Consider the following 17,833-nt stretch of genomic DNA (forward strand, 5'->3'; position numbering starts at 1 on the left):
ATCCTGGCCCAATGTACACTTTTATGTAATGAAACAGGTTTTCACGTGTGCCTGAAATTATTTAAAAACAAAACAAAAAAGAAAAAAACAAAACCACTTTGTAGGGAAGAAAAGGCCCTTTCCTGCCTTACCCTAGTAGTATAGGCTGCTTCAGGATCATCTTCCAGGACACGGGACATGCCAAAGTCAGACACCTTGCAGACCAAGTTGCTGTTGACTAATATATTTCGGGCAGCTAGATCCCGATGCACATAGCTCATGTCAGACAGATACTTCATTCCAGAGCCAATGCCACGAAGCATTCCCACCAACTGGATTACTGTAAATCTGCCATCATTTTTCTGTAGATGAGGAACGGAGGTGGGAAAAAAATCACATAGCATTAAGTTAAAAGCTACATTACTGCCACAGCTGAAGCTGGCAAAGAGCACACCTCTACATCTTCATCTTGTTTGAAATGAAATGCAATGTTATTTCCTCACCTTCCTGACTAGTGTCTATAATTCACCAGTAAAGTACAAACCCAGAGGTTTTGTCATTGCTTCCTGTGATGTATAGAATATATCCAGTTTTAATGAATCTGCAGCATTGCAAGGCTTTCAAAAAATGGAATAAATCAAAACTGCTCCCTATTAAACATGGATTATTTAAGAGCCTACATTTCAAATGTTACATCTACTCTGTATCTCTTCGCCAGCTAGATAAAGATATTAAAAAGCATTTCCCAAGTACAAACAAACATTCTTAGGTTTATATTCTTTATATCCCTCCACCAACTAGAACAAGAAACAGGAATCAAAGTGTGTTTCCCTGTGTAAAACCTCTTTGGGTTTATTATAAAGCAATCACTTACCCTGAGGAAGGCATCCAAGGAACCATTCTCCATGTACTCAGTTATGATCATTACCGGTTTACCTAGAGTTTGCAGAAAGAAAAACACAATTCCTTGATGAACACCGATGTTAATGAGATAAAAATGGGTTGCACATGATTTTACTGCCAAGACACCTGTCTTGCACAATCTAATTTAATTTAAAAAGCGCCAAGCTTATGCCTCAGCTGTAGGGATCTGGGAAATAAATATTATGGGACAAGAACATCTAAGGGTTCCATCTGGAAGGTTAACCCTTTGGGTGACTTGTTGACAAGGTCTCTAACTAAAGAGGCCTCGGGTCTCCAGGGAACCTATGAATGGATAATTGCTTGCTAAAGAAGTAGAAGGGAGGGGGAACCAGATAGAATTGTTCAAACTTGAAAAATTGTTGGGATAATTAAATTCTTTGCTAGAATATGCATTTTCTTTTAGAGGCAGTCTCAGTGAGCACTTGGATCCTTTTTCTTCTTTTGAAAAATCAAAGCTTCAGGGGAGTGAAAGCTGTCAGCAGCTAAAAGATATTCAGGTGCAGCTTGAGATTTGAGCATGCAAAATATAAACTCCTTTCCCCCACCTCACCCCCAGTCCCTGACTTTCTCAGTCCAGAACCTGTATCCTGTATGTCTCACTATTTCTAAATGAGCTCTCTCCATTTCCCACATAAAATAAACGATTCAATGAATTGTGTCAAATATGGGGTCAAATGCAGTAGCAGCACTCATCTTTCCATACTGCAATAGGGAAAAGCTAACTTTAACAAATGTAAAAAGAAATATTGGGTTACTGACATAGAACGGTGACTAAAAAAAATGGCCTCTCTCATAATAATAATAATAATAATAATAATAATGAATAAATATGCACATATAGAAAGAATACCTGACATACAAAGTTATATGGCTCTGATCCTGCAGGTGAGAAACCTCAAATGATTTCAATGGATTAAGCACGCATCATGTTCAGACTCTGTGTCTGACGGATTGAGACCAATCTAATTACTCCTGTTTTAAAAATGACCAATGAGAGCCATACAGGGCCGGTTCTAGGCATCAGCGTTCCAAGCATGTGCTTGGGGCGGCACTTTTCAAGGGGCGGCACTCCATTTTTGGGGTTTTTTTTTTTGTTTCAGAAGTGGCACTCCCTCCCCCCCCTTTTTTTTTTTTGCTTGGGGCGGCAAAAAACCTGGAGCTGGCCCTGGAGGCATAAAGAGATTAAGTGATTGCCAAGCGTAGTCCCATGAGAGGCTGTGTGAATTCTACAAAGAGATCAGCTCCCTCAACCCCAACCGAAGTCAGAGACTTAGTATTGTTCAGCTCCTTGGAGGGTGGCAGTCAGAAACAGAAACCAGGATTCCTGCCTCTCTGCTCTAACACCGCTTCTTCCTTCAAAAAAAAAAAAAAATCCTGTCCCTGAGAACATTTATTTTTGTTTTCATACTGATAGGAACTGCTTCGAAAAAGGGAATTTTATAGGGGAGAGAGGGTTCAACCAACCTGTGACCTAAACTGCAGATGCCTTCAATATAAAGATAGAGCTGAACTGGCAAAAATGCACAACTTTTCCTTGCTCCATTCACCAGCAGTATCTGCTCAGAACAATCGACTATTAAAACTGGCCATCTGTGAAATATTTTAGTACTGAAAAGCTCCCATAATTATTTCTACATCAGTGCATTTTTCACTCAAGAGAACGCTTCCCCCTTGTAATTCTGCCAGAAGTATGAAAAATCCCCACCCGAGCGCTGTAGCTAGGCTGACCTCCCACCTCCCACCCATGTAAACGTTGCTAGGTGATGCAAGAATGCTTTCATCAATCTGGCTAACGGTGTTTCTACAGCATGGAGAAACCCCCTTCCTTTGATGCGTCTGCACTGCAAAACTTCAGCACCATAATTATGCCACTAAAGTCCCTGTTAACATAGACGCAGCCTCCGATTCCTGATTCTCCTACCATTTTAGCCAATACCCAAAACTCTCATTATCATAATCACATGCCACCTTTGCTCATGTAGACCAACATGCGTTTGAAATTGTAATCAAGCAGCTGGATACCTACTCATCTGATTTGCATGAACAAAGGTAAGCCTTGAGCAAAACAATTATGTGTGTGTGATCTTAAAAGCCTTGGCTGAATATTTGCATTCTTACAGGAAAAGGCTGGGATAAGATTATCACTCCCCCTCCTTCTCCATACAGGAAAATTCACCTATCTGAGCATTCATCAGTAAGAATGGAAACCATTCTAATCCAATCTGCATATTTCCCCATTTCATTTACCCTTTGCAACTGTGACCGGTCATTTGACAGAACAAATACATCTAAATGAGTTTTAATTAACCTCCCTCAATCAAAATACACTTTGTCAATTTAAAAGAAAGGGAGACTCTCTTTCAGTGCATTAACACATAATTCCATTACTCAGGCGCTGCTTGAGTAGTGGGGAAGTGGGAGGGGGTGAGAGAGGCTGGGGAGGGAGCAAGTTACCATCATCTAGTCAATTATAAACGTACTTGACTAACAGCCAATAATGCATTCGTACTTTCCTGCTTCCTCTCTTCCAACACTCCACCTCCACAATTCATCTTGCACTTTAGTTTTCAGTTTATTAAATGTATTCATTGATCACAATGTTCAGAAAACCTACAAGAGGAATTGAGATGAATGTCTTCTTAAGGAGCCCTGTTTACCAAACAGCAACAGCTTTGAGGTGCCCGAGCTGGCTGGTAGCAGAAGCGCTGCTTCCTGAGAGCTAGATGACAGGACACACTGGGGTCAGCCTACCACCTCCTCAGTGAAAATGTTAAATCACTTTAATTCGGTGAGAACTGCATTATGCAAATGCCTCCAGTCATTTATAACTGTTACAGCTGTACTAGCTAAGGGGTTTTAGAGCGTTAGGATTCCAATACAAAGATCCCCCTGTTGCTTCTCTTTTTTCCAGAAGTGCTATGAAAATCAGTCTGCAGCAAACATATCACCACCTACTCAGAAACGCCCCCCCCTTTTAAAGGGAAGAGACCTGCAAAGGTATTTAATTATAATATTATCTTTTAATTAAAGTACTCAGACACTTAGCAAGGCCTTATAAGCCATAGGCAATAGCAGTCTGAATAACTTTTTTTCCTTGTGGAACCTGTATTTAAAAGAAAACAATGATATTCTAAACTAATTATATTTCCAGCCACAGCAAATATCCTGCACCTTAAAAGGGGGAATTCAAGGATATAAAAGAGAGAGACTTTCAAAGGCACAAATGGGAGAGTTAGGAATCCAACTCCTATTTGACATTCCAGAGGGGATGGGTGTCTAACTGAGACCTTCCCTAAATGAAATATTCTTATTGTCACTGATTTTTTCCCACTCTGTAGCTCATTTCTAAAGTTAGTTCATTAAAAATTATGGGCTCTCCACTCTCACTTTAATCAGCCACTTTATTTCAATATCCAGAGATCTTTTTAATTAAATGCCATGCATTCTCATTGCTATATGAAGGGTTGAATGCACCCCATCCACTCACAACAATGGATGCAGAGGGTTTGTTCTGCTATTACACTGCACTGAAAATGAACCCCTAAATTTAAGGAATCCTCTACTTTTACCACTCTGCAGATTGATCTGCAGCTATTCTATGCATTGTATTTGGAGCACAGCCATCTTAAACAGTAACTGTTTCCACTACACAGTCTCAGTGGTGCTTTATGAAGTCAGACCCACATGGGTCTCGCAGGTGTATTTCAGTTCTAGCTTGGAAACGGCATCTGTTGAGCTTTGTCGTATTCTTATTGAGACAGAATTCAAATACTAAGTGAATGTTAACAGGCTTTAAACAAAATGATTGACAAGGTGTTACTGTAAATGGAGGCAAAGCTATCAGAGTCATAAATCAGAGACAGCATATATGCAAATCATACCAAAATAAAGACTACTTTGTTTCAAAGACCTGCTCCTCACAGATACACCTTGTACTTCAAAGCACACCGACACTGTAGTTTTGTTTTGATTTTTTTTTAAGTATTGAAAATACTTTGCTTACCATCTGCCTTCACCTATCTTGTAACAAGCAGTTCAGTCTAGCAAAGGTTTGAAAGATGCCTGCCTAGCATACCAAAAAAACTGCAGTATTAATTCCCCCTAAAAATCTTGCACAAGCTGCCTGCAGATCGGGTACCAGCTGAAACTATAAACCCATTTACAGCTGACAACAAGATTAATGACTTGTCCTCCACTGATTTCCTCCTATTAGCTATCAGTGGATCTGCTCCATCTGTCACTTAACAGGGAAAAAATATGCAGATTTAATTTCTCAATGACTTCCAAATTGGCCTTGTCACAGAAATGACCTACTTACATTTGGTAACTACGCCTTCCAAATGGATGATATTGGGATGGTCAAATTGTCCCATGATGCTGGCTTCACTTAAAAAGTCCCTCCTCTGTTTGTCAGTGTACCCAGCTTTCAGAGTCTTGATAGCAACACAGATCTCTCTCTTTCCTGGTACTTTGAGACGTCCACTGCACACTTCACCAAATTCACCTGCAGGAAAAAGACCAAACAGTCAGCCATGAACATGAAACGCATGTGACCCTCTGTAGCCAAAACGTAATTATCAATGCACTTCTGAAAGTTCCTGTTTGTTTTAGGGAGTTGTTACACAAACGACAGTTAGAGCTCAAGGTACCTAAACACCAATGAAAGCTATACATTACAAAAACAGATTTACTGCACAAACACAGATGTCCTGAAACTTACCCACACCTATGACTTTTTCAATCTTTATACAGGAGGCATCGATTTCTTTGGCAAATTCCCGCACAGCTTGGTTTGGATCCTCATATGTAAAAGGATCCACATATGTTCTCACACCTGCAAGACAAAAATGCTTTATTTGATGTCACTGACCTACATACTGCTGAGCACGGAATATACAAGGAGCGAATTCTTAATGGTTTACAACAGCAAAGAAAGTGTCCAATAAAGATTCACCATGTCGGCACTGACTGAATAAAGAAGAAAGGACTTAAGGAGATTCCACTGTGCTTTATTTTTAAAGGCAAACATTTAATTTCCCATCTATTGAAACATAGCATCAGGCTTTTGACAGTGAATGAACTCCATATATCACTGATATCGGTAGCAGGCTAACTAGCTGGCTGCAGCCCTGTGACTTAGGCCTGGTCTACACTACACAGTTAGATCAATGCAAGGCAGTTTATGTCAACCTAATTATGTCAATGTATACATTACAGCCTTGTCCCGCCAATGTAAATGCCCCACTACGCTGACATAACTCCACCTCCATGAGAGAGGTAGGGCTTCTGTCAGTGTAGTTAGGGGGGTGCAGTGTCTGTTTAGATACTGTTCCTTACATTGGCTGTTGGCTATCTTGTCAATTTCATGGCTCCATGCTCCAGCTAGAGACCAGCTGCCCTCGGCTCCCAGTTAGATTGTGCCTGCCCGGCTCCCCACTCAGGGAGTTGAGAAGCCCGTGTGGCTGACACCCCCCCCCCCCCGCCCCACATACACTCTCCTGGTAGAGTATGGGGAGCCCAGAAGCCCGGGCTGCTGGCTGGTGGGCAGCTGGGCTCCCGATGGGGAGCTATGTGGAACTGAGATCCCTGTCTCTCAATCCCCAACTCTGCCCCTCTTCAGTCGGTGGAAGCGCTCCTAGTAAGGATGTACACCACCGACAGAGGGAGGGTAGTGTGGACATCAGCCACTGTAGTAATTACTGTGGTGGCTGTAAGTTGACCTAACATAGGTCAAACTTAAATCTGTAGCGTGAACGTGCCCTCAGAGAATAAAGTATGCATAACTTCCATTTTTTGGGCCAGGGGAGTTCTGAGTTCAGAACCTAAGCTTGATCCTTCACTCAGTAGAACTAGAAACAACAGCATGTTCAATCACTGAGACTATATCTACACTACCATGCTGTACTGCTTGTGGTGGAGATGCTCTAAGCCAGGGATCGGCAACCTTTCAGAAACGGCGTGCCGAATCTTCATTTAGTCACTCTAATTTAAGGTTTTGTGTGCCAGTAATACATTTTAACATTTTTAGAAGGTCTCTTTCTATAAGTCTATAATATATAACTAAACTATTGTTGTATGTAAAGTAAATAAGGTTTTTAAAATGTTTAAGAAGCTTAATTTAAAATTAAATTAAAATGCAGAGCCCCCCGGACTGGTGGCCAGGACCTGGGCAGTGTGAGTGCCACTGACAATCAGCTCGTGTGCTGCCTTTGCCACACATGTCACAGGTTGCCTAACCCCTGCTCTAAACCAACGGAAGAGAGCTCTCCCGGGGGGTTAATAGCTCTTGCCTCTGCGACAGGCAGTAGCTATGTCAGCGGAGAAGCTCTCCTGCCAACATAGCGCTGTCTAAACAGGCGCTTAGGGTGGTATAATTTATGTTGCTCAGGGGTTTTGATTATTCACACCCAAGTGATGTAAGTTATACTGAAGTAACCTGTAGTGTAGACAAGGTTTGAGGAAGGAATGTATGCCTCATATTTCCCCTTAAGCACCTCCTCTGGCCTATCCTGAAGCATCCTTGACATATACTGGGCAGAAAAGCATGCCTATTATTTTCAGCCAGAAGTAGAGGTCGCCAAAACCTTTGAGTAGGAGGGAAGAAAAAAAATCTCTCCAAAAATCCCAAAGGTTTTTTGACTAAAGCCTGCCATTCAAAGTTTCCCTGCTACTAGGTGCTTCGTTCTGGCAGCAGAGGATTGCAAACAAGGAAATATTCGTCTCAAGAGGAATGTCATTCTTTATCTTCTAAGCATAAGAACACAGACATGCTTTGTGAACCAGATCAAAAAAACCAAGCACCACTGCCTTTTACCTTGATTCAAATGTTTCTCCTCATCTGCCTCTTGCTTGGCCTTACTGTACTTACTGCGTCTGTCGGGATAAAAAGAGCATTACAATTCAAAATAAATCTCTTAATTTAGGAGACGAACTCAGAATCTTCTTGACCTGCGAAGACTTGAATTGCTATACCTGACAAGACTTATGTTCTGGGTTTGTACTACAACAGTTGATAACCTAATTTATAACCAACAGCCTTGCAAGAAGCTGCATTCCCTACACAGTTCTAGGTGTTACTGTCATCAACAAACTTACCAAGGGAAACAAAAACCCTCAAATTTACATCTTTCCATTCAAGAAAAAGAAGGAGGTTTGTTTTGCAGCTACTTTTCTTTAAAACACAGATCTTTGTAATTCTGAAGCCAAATTTTGAAAGCAGACCCAATTAGGCCTTTGGGATTTTTTAGCATAATTAAATGTGGATGCAAATGCTAACATTTAGATGTCTAACTGATTGATTTGCAAGCACAATCAGGCAGACATCTAAATACTAGCCTTTGTACCCACTCTAATTGCACAAAATTAGAGGTGGAATTTAAAAAGCAAGCCCGTTCAATCTACACAGCTGTGAATATTAATATGATAGGTGGTACAGCATAGTAAGTTTATACATTATTATTTCTACACGTAAACACACAACTATTTATACTATTTATGTCTTTAATTTTAAAAAAGCATTTGAGTTTAGCTTTAAGCATCAAAGTTTGTGTGGATTTGAGAGAAGTTAATACCAGAAACATCTCTGTAGTGAGGACTTTTATACCGAAAGCTGCCAAGTTTGGATCTAAGGTTTGGTTTGGCCCATTATAAAGAGCGGGGGACAGTTGAAAAGTACAGAGCCAGATCAAAAGTCAAAGGAACCCGAAGCTGGGGGTTGTTACTGCCCATCTACTCCACTTACTTGCTCCTGTATGGGCCTCCTAATCTCTGATCTCATGATACTGACCTCCTTTGTAAAGCATTCTTGAGACCTACTACATCTGAACATAAGAACAGCCACACTGGGTCAGACCAAAGGTACATCTAGCCCAGTATCCTGTCTTCTGACAGTGGCCAGTGCCAGGTGCCCCAGAGGAAATGAACAGAACGGGAAATCATCAAGTGATCCATCCCGTCGCCCATTCTCAGCTTCTGACAAAAGAGGCTAGGGATGTCATCCCTGCCCATCCTGGCTAATAGTCATTGATGGACCTATTCTCCATAAATTTATCTAGTTCTTTTTTGAACCCTGTTATAGTCTTGGCCTCCACATCATCCTCTGGCAAGGAGTTCCACAGGTTGACTGTGCATTGTGTGAAAAAATACTTCCTTTTTTTTTTTAAACCTGCTCACTATTAATTTCATTTGGTGACTCCTAGTTCTTGTGTTATGAGAAGGAGTAAACAGCACTTCCTTATTTACTTTCTCTACACCAGTCATGATTTTATAGACCTCTATCGTATCCTCCCTTAGTCACCTCTTTTCCAAGCTGAAAAGTCCCAGTCTTATTAATCTCCCCTCATATGGAAGCCGTTCATTTTTGCTGCCCTTTTCTGAACCTTCTCCAATTCCAATATATCTTATTTGACATGGGGTGACCACATCTGCACGCAGTATTCAAGATGTGAGCGTATCATGGATTTATATAGGGGCAATATATTTTCTGTCTTATTATCTATCCCTTTCTTGATGATTCACAACATTCCGTTCGCTTTTTTGACTGCCACTGCACATTGAGTGGATGTTTTCAGAGAACTATCCACAATGACTCTAAGATCTCTTCCTTGAGTGCTACACATCAGAGCTAGGTATTGTTATATAGCATTGAAGGGATCAAGTACTGACATCAGTGGTGAAACTTCCAACAGTCCAGACTGGGTCTGGCTGGGCAAGGAGATTGGGACTGGAAGCCAGGGGGACTAAACTCAGATAAGAAACATGTGTGGGGAGACTGGGATTGGCTAAGTAAGGAGACTGGGACTAGTAGCCCAGGGGCAAGGGGAGTAAGGAAATGAGTGAAATGAACCACACGAGGAGCCTGGGAAAGAAGACTGGAGCAGCTAGACATCTAGAATGATATGGAATTGGGGGGTGAAGCGAGATCAAAATTTGGACCTGGACCCTGGAGGGAGAAACTAGGACTGTCTGGGCAAGGAGACTGGGATTGGAATGAGAAGCATTGGCAATGAGGACTAGGACTAGGTTGGAGAGGAGAATGGGACTGGGTTGAGGAGATGGGGTGGCAAAAAGACAGGATAGGGGCAGGTTAGAGGAGATAGAGTATTAGGGGTCACGTTCGGGGAGAACAGAAAGAAGGATCTGTGACTACCACAACAGTCTCCCCTCCAGAGCCTGGAATGAACTCAGAATTCCTGAAGGCTGTCAGCAAATACCTGTGATAAAGTACGACTCATCTCCTTTCGGTGTTTCTCCATACAGAAGATGAGAACCTGCGTGTGCTTATCTGTTTCTCCAGTAGCTAACATTGCATTTCCTAACTTCTGAGTGCTTGCTTTTGCAAACATAAGGTTTTTCTAACACAGTTTATCGTGTGCAATATGCTAAATAATTTACCAACAACATGGAGGGGAAAAAACACCAAACAGTCCCACACTGCCCTTGATCCAGGTCTCACAGCTCCCTATAATCTCCTGGGAATTGTATTCATACACCAGGGACTGCACATGCCACAAATGCCTGTGAACTTCTTTCTTTGCGAAGTCAATTAGAAACCAATACTTTCGAACACAAGGAAACCATTAAAAACCCCCTCTAAATCCAAATGCCGAGTAAAGCCGTTTTCATTGCCTGGGGACTGACTGTTGCAATGAATCAAGGGACCAAATTCTGCTCTCATTTATGGGGGGGGAGAGGGTTGCACAGGGTGAAAGTCAGCACAAAATGTGACCCAATGTCTATAAGTGAATAATAGGAATGGACCTTTAACAGAGGAACATGTGAGCAGTGCTATTGTTGTGCATGAATAGAACGCTTTCAGTTAAGTAAATGATCATCATGCAGCCTAAGTTAGGAAAAAAGTTATTCTGAATTTTATGTATGACCCCTCCAATCTAATTCAATTAATACTGAAATGAAGAAGTGAGAAATGCAATGCAAATGTGCATTACATGAAAGTGACTTAAGTATTAAAATGCCCTTTTTGTCTTGTTTAAAAACTTCCCTCTAAGCCCTACACAAAAACTAGCACAAAACACCCTAGGATGCATAACAGGTAAAAGGAAACACAGGAATTACTGTTCAAGCAATATAATTGTAGCTTATTAGCTTTTAATAATACCTTCCAAACTAACTACCTGGCTTCCACTTCTATCTTTGTCACCTGTTGACCTTTTCTCCTTGGCTTGGGGCGGGACACTGCTGCCTACAATTGTCCCTGGGGGAAAAAAAAAAACCTGGAAGCTCATTATTCAGTCATTGAGCCATAGGGAGGAAATCTGGGCATGAACTGACATCCACAGAGAGCTCACCTGAATGACAGAAGGAAATCTTTGTCCCAGGTTTGAGTTCCATAATTATAGGGATTTCGGGGTGGTGATTAAATAGGGGCGGTGTTCAGGAAGAGAATACAGAAGCTTTCACAAACTGCAGGGGTCAGAAATGCAGGCAAGCCTACAGGTGGGACTTGGAGATAAAGAAGGGGTGGGGCTTTTTTCCCTATAGGCCTACCCCACAAACAACAAAGGGGGGGATTAGCATGTATTGTGGTGAAGCAGCATGCACTCTGGGCTGCTCTCTCAGCCTCTGCATGGCTGCTGGCACCTTTACCATTTACAAACAAAAGGGGAGCTGAGGGTTAGAGCTGCTCTGATTAAAATACTGCCTGCCAGGAGATCACAAGGCTATGACTGAGGTAGCCTGGTGTTCCAAGGCTCATTAGCAAAAGGTGGACAACTCATTCTAAATGCTCACCACCTGCCTCAGTGAGTAGGGGAATTTTATGGGGGCAGTTGCTGAGGGATACCAGGTAGCTCCTCCCCCCAGGAGTCTCTGGCACCCACTGGCCAGCTGGGAGCAGGGCAGCATTCCCCAGCTCTCAGGATTTAACCTGGCCTGACAGACGCTGCTGATCTGGCTAATTGCCCATTTGAGGGGTCAGGAAGGAATCTTTTCTCCCATAGGCCAAGTAGTAGAGGACCAGGGAGTTTTTCGCTGTCCTAGCTGTACCGTCAAGCCACAGTTGGTTGAGTAGGAAAGCGCTTAAGGTTGGATTGTTAACTCGTCACAACTTCCATCCACTTTCCACTGCAGACGAAAGACTTAAATCAACAGTTCCCACAGTAAAAGACCTGAAATTTGGTGATGGGCTTTAGGCTCAAGGGACAGGGTGAGTCCGTGTGGCCCTCATGGTCCCCACCGTTCTGCACCCTCCACCCCCCTTGTAGGACTTGTGGTGCTAGGGGACTCAGAGAGAGAGCAGAATCTGGGAGGGGAAGGTGTAGGCTAAGGAGAGCCTACCCCAAGTTACAGGTTATATGATAAGGAGCCCTGTAACCCCTTCACTAGAACCAATTAAATGCCTGGTAGAGGAGAGTGTGGGCGATGGGAGGGTAGTACTTCTTGTCTGTGCCAAAGTTTAATAAAAGCTGCTGCCTGTCACATAATTCCATGCCTGAGTCTGTCTTCATTTTGCTGCTGTGTCTGCAACAAATCTGGAGAGTAAAAGGTAAACCAGTCTACTAGCCAAGAGACCTTTTAACATGACACATTTGTTTAAAAAAAAAAAATAATTTCATTACATAACCAAAAAACGATTCATAAAAGCCATCTTTCTCCACTCAACTCTCTTCTGAAAATAAAGCCTCATCCTCTTGCTCCAAATGTTCCCCCAAAGCTACATTTGAAATAGTCTGAATTTAGCAGTGTGCTTGTAGGAAAGCTTTGTAGAAATGCTCAAGCTGCCATCTGTCCTTTGCTGTATGAATTTACATGACTTAGTCTATGCAAGTTTAAACTAACACTTAAGTGGATTAATCCTAATGTTAACATCCCAGCGACAGAAGAGAACAACATATTCTTGGGCTGCTGGAGGTAGGAGACAGCAGGGTCCTTAGGAAAGTTTCTGCCATGAAGATGAATTTTGTTTTTTTGAACACTGATTTGATTTAATGCTAAATGACAATATTAGTCCCAGTTTCAAATGTGGGCACTCTAAATGGAAATCCCTATCACACATTAGGATACTGATATGAGTACAACTGCACAGAATGGAGGTTTGTATACCTACGTACAGATCTGATGGCACAACTATGAGATTTAGGCCAGGTGTACACTAGAAAAGGTTGCTGGTGTAGCTACACTGGAAAAGCCTCCTGGTGCAGGCGGTTTGGCGAGCAAAATAAGCTATGCTGGCAAAAGTCCTTTTATGCTGTTATAACAATGTCCACTCTTGAGCTTCTGTTGGTATAGAAATGTCACAAAAATTCATCTCTCCTACCAATATGGCCATACTGGCAAATGTTTCTAGTGCGGATTGGCCTTGGGTGCCCCATTAAGGCACCTGCTTTTGAAAACTGGGCTCTGTTTATCAATAGCTACTCTCAACTACTGGAGCTAAGTGTATGTAGGCAGGTAAGTGCTATAATAAACATCTTAAATGCACTGATATTCACAGAACATCCCAAGAAGGGGCCTCATGGTTTTTGCTGCCTTAGCATTTCATTTACTTTGTTATGTCTCTTCTCTTCCGCAGCCTCTCTAAAACCTAATGAGGCAGAGGTGTGGGGCATCTTTGAACCCACTGCCACTTGACTAACATATCTGCATTCCCACCAGCACTTAGGCCAGCCTCTGGTCCTGGCTACCAGGCTGCTCTTTATCTGTGTTTTGTCCAATTTAAACACTTCTAGGCAGAGATAACTAAACAGACAGCCTGAGTGGGGAGAAGAATTGGCTGAGTACGCATCAGCATCAGCGAGTCTGTCAGCTACCAGGCTCCAGGCAGCCTTTCCTTTGACAGCTTTATGGCCGATACTAAAGAGAATCAATACTAGGGCATGGGGTTGACATTTCATTTTCTAAAAAGTGATCCATTGAGGGCCAATCACCAAGCCATGTTTATCAGCCTTGAGAAGTGACATTTTTTTTTATTGGGGGAGGTGGGGAAGGAATCATCTCAGAACAACTCGACAGGCTCAATTCTCCAAGGTGGCGACTCATAATTAGAAATCCAATGTATCCCGCTATCAATCTGGCTTTAAATAATAAAGTGATCAATAAAAGCAGAGAGGAGATTAAGTCATCAAGCCCTGGTGATGCTATTTTCTGTTGCAATGGCTTTTAATAAACCTGTCTCTCTGTATTACATTTTCATATGTTCTTTTCCTCTTTTTTTCCTGCCAGCATGGATGCTTTGAGCTGAACACCCACAGAATGCCATTACAATGCATGACTACTTACCAGATATTATAATCACACTGATTTAACTGCTCTTTTTAAGATGATTTGAAGTGAAAGAGTAAATCAAAAGGAAGTTGTGCCCATTTATAGCTAATGCGATCAGACCTACTATGGAGAGTGGGCCAACTTGTATTCTCTCCTCTCTGATATGAGATACTGTAGTGATTTTTCTGAGGGGTAAACCTTGTTTTGGGGGCAGAAGCGGGTGCTTGAGGGGAGATTATAGTTCTGCCTGACAATGTAAGCAAAGGACCCAGTCTGGTGTGTTACTGTATATGAAGTATTGAGTGCCTATGGCTTCTCTTTAGTGTCTTTCTTCCCCACAATGGAAGAACTATCCCAATGGCTGATGCAGACATGTACAGACAACTGAGAGTATTAAAACCAAAAATCAAAAACACCCAAGCAACACTGTTTGAGGTTCTCCATGCAAGTTACTTCACTGCAGTACTGCTTTCCTTCCCCTACATATAACAAGCCAACCCAAGAAGATCCCCTGTACTCAGACTCATTAAACTCAACATCAAAATTACAATATCTGCAGCTCTCCAGTTGGCTTGTTTCTCAATCCCAGTTACAGAAATCAGCTTTGCATTTTAAGGGCAAATAGTGCTGGAACTATTACCATTACATTACATACTGCTGTGGTACTAATGCTGAGAAGATCAAAGCTACATGGGAGAGAGCTTGTAATGCAAATGCACTGTTTATGATGCTAATCAAAGAATTCAGCTTTGTTTGGATGAGACAAAAAGCTCCCTTATGAAAGAGAGAGGGAGAGAGAGAGAGAGGCTTAAGTTCTTACCTCCTGCTGATGACAAAAGCAGCAATGAGAATGACCACGAGAACAACACTGGCAGCCACTGAGACAAGAAGCACTGTGGGATTGGTACCATCACCAATGATGGGGGAAGGAACTAGAGACAGAGAAGACATCAGTTAGTGTCACACACCGGGGCACAGCCACCTACAGTACAAAATTGTCAAGAGCAACACTTAGTGCTGTGTTCTGGTTTGCAGAGGCAGTTCAGGGTATTACTCAAAGCCAATCTCAGGCCTTCATTATGTATTCATTCAACATAATTTTCCAGGAGGGCCCTAATTAGTTAAAGACATTACGTTTGATAATGGTTTGGGGAACTTCAACTCGCTGAGAACAAGGACTTCCTCTCCTTCGCCCCTCCATACTCAGTCAGAGAGTATAATGCCTGTTTTATTGCCCACTGAATTGCTTCCCAGTTTACTTTATTTTTTTTTTAATGGACCAGATGCTCATTCCTCACTGACACAAACAGAGCAAGTTGTTTTTAAAATGTCTTCCCTCTGCCTGGTGGATTGACTTTTTTAAGTTTTCTCATGCCATGCCTGAGGGAAGTTAACAGAGTGACGTGACCTGAAGTGATTTAAACAGACCTGAATAATGGAAATTAAAGAAACATGTTTGGTCATATCCTCTTCCTTCCGCTGTCTTAGGAAGCAAACACTCCATTCACATTTTTGTGGACTATTACATGTTACCTTGACTTAAACAAGTGAGAACCTACTTAGAGATAGCACAATCTACAAATGCCTCCCTTTGCAAAACTGTCTTAAGAGAAAACACAAAGCAAGGAGACACACATAATATATCTCACTGATTCATATAAAAAAAGGAGAGTACATTAAAAAAGGAGAGTAATTGGGGTTTATCCTTCTCTATATGAGACACACTGGAAATGTATGCAAATAATGCACATTAGCATTAAAAGAAGTTGAGAATATAAATCTCCATGAATCAATGAAAGAAAAAACTTCAGAGCATTTATAGTGTGTATTTCTACCATACCACATTCAGATTTCTTCATTAAGATTTGTAAGCATCATGCATCCAGTATGCAGCATGTCCAAATAACTGTGCAATGTCACATTTACTAAGGCCGGATCTGAGAAACAACAGCGGAAATGGCAGTCAACAGCCATTTTTACAAATCATAGTGCCACACAGGAGTATGGCACAATATGGATGCCACATTCAAGTGAATAAATGAAGTCAAACTCCCAACGAGCAACTCAGTCAAATTCAGTATAATCTGAGTCGAGTCAAGAAAGAAAGAGAAAGAAATGGGGGAAGAAATGTATCTACTGTCAGCCCTCCGCCAATGATGCACATGTTGTTACCTGTGTTAGTTGTGAACTCAAATGGCCCACTGAAGTCCCCATATCCCGCTGCTGTCCTGGCTCGCACATGAAACACGTATGAAGTCAAAGGGTTCAGGCCTTTGATATCTGTGTTCCTGGCAGCTGTCTTCACAATACGATAGCTGCGCTCATTTTGGTCCTAGGAGCAACAGAGCACAGGGGTGAGGCACACAAAAATGTCTCCCTGCACAGTGAACCCTGGACCCCGCAGTTCACTACCAAATCTGTCTGAGGCTATGACTAATAGCATTTGATTTATCAAAAGATCCCTTACTAGTACTGGGTTTTAAAAGGGCGTCTTGGGGATGGCCAGAAAGGATGATGGGAATGGTAGGTCTAATGTTCAGGTATCAATGACTGTTTCAGAAATCGAATGAGAAAATTCTCTGGAAAGTAACCAGGTCTTCAATCATGATCCTGCTGATGAACAAATATAATTCTATTCTTGCTCACTCTTTCTTCTTCCCTTCTTCCAGCCAGGAGCTACATATCCAAGAAACCCTTGGGAAATGTTTGCCAGAAAGCCCATGTCTTAACGTCTATTTCAGGCTGGAAAATGTGTCAGAAAATGTTGTAATCTATTTTCAGTTAAAATCAGCTGCCCTTTTCTGGCTTTATTAGGGAGGCAAATAAGTGATTACCTTTAAAAAAGGAAAAAAGAGAGCGAGAGAAAGAAAAGGTAATTGTTCATTTTCCAGGCAACCTTGAAAGCAAATAGCTCTTTTCATAGTTCTGTACTTGGGGAAAGACAAATTATTTTGTAGAAATAATGTCTCCCTATAACTTGGAAAGGCTGAAGAATGTAATTTCCTTTCCTTATTTTCTATTAAAAGCCATCAAACCCACACCATCACTCTAAGCAGAAGCCATCGACTTAAATAGATATTATTATTGCTGTGTTACATACTTCATTATTACACTTCTATCTCTGACGTAAGGCTAATGTATCACTACTTCTCAGCTATATTGATTCTCATTATAAATATGCTCACTGTAAAAACCTGGTTCTAAGGGAGAAAAAAAGAAAAACCCAAATACACTGTTAAGAGCAGAGTGCAGTATATTAGTCTCATTATTCAGTGTAACTGTTCAAATGTATGAAATCCCTAATTGGTTATGATTATGAAACCAAACCTATTTGGTCCCGATAATGAGATCCTATCTGGGAATGGCTGTAATGGAAACAAACCTCATCTGATCATTTTGAGTAATACCTTCTCATAATATTTGACTTCATATTCCAAGATGACTCCATTCGGCCTGTCAGGTTCCAGCCAGGCCAATGCAACGCTGTGTCTTGTTATTTCTTTAGCCTGGATCAAAGCAATTGGAGACGGAGCTGACAAGAAAAAAGAAGAACTGTATATTAGCAATATTTTAATTTTAAATGAGGATCATGTATTTTTAATTGTAGCTTTCCTACTCAATGGGCTTTGTGAATCTATAGCACTGCTGGGAATTAAAATGACTCTTGAAGAAAAGACTTGTGTTTGAGCATACGGCTGCTATTTTTGCT

The 17,833-nt window shown here is 41.6% G+C and overlaps 1 protein-coding gene across 1 annotated transcript in view; it reads right to left on the reverse strand.

Moving 5' to 3' along the window:
• The window catches only part of EPHA4 (EPH receptor A4), a 135,703-nt gene that overhangs the window by 14,808 nt on the left and 103,062 nt on the right, over window positions 1-17,833 (reverse strand). The window contains exons 6-13 of the mRNA XM_050964015.1: window positions 17,532-17,656; window positions 16,297-16,456; window positions 14,945-15,056; window positions 7,718-7,776; window positions 5,624-5,737; window positions 5,222-5,407; window positions 854-915; window positions 132-341 (exon numbers count right to left, since the gene is read on the reverse strand). Coding sequence (XP_050819972.1) covers window positions 132-341; window positions 854-915; window positions 5,222-5,407; window positions 5,624-5,737; window positions 7,718-7,776; window positions 14,945-15,056; window positions 16,297-16,456; window positions 17,532-17,656 — 1,028 coding nt within the window. The remainder of the gene's footprint in view (window positions 1-131; window positions 342-853; window positions 916-5,221; window positions 5,408-5,623; window positions 5,738-7,717; window positions 7,777-14,944; window positions 15,057-16,296; window positions 16,457-17,531; window positions 17,657-17,833) is intronic.

The sequence above is a fragment of the Gopherus flavomarginatus genome, chromosome 8 (genome assembly GCF_025201925.1).
Source record: "Gopherus flavomarginatus isolate rGopFla2 chromosome 8, rGopFla2.mat.asm, whole genome shotgun sequence".
Classification (NCBI taxonomy): Eukaryota; Metazoa; Chordata; order Testudines; family Testudinidae; genus Gopherus; species Gopherus flavomarginatus.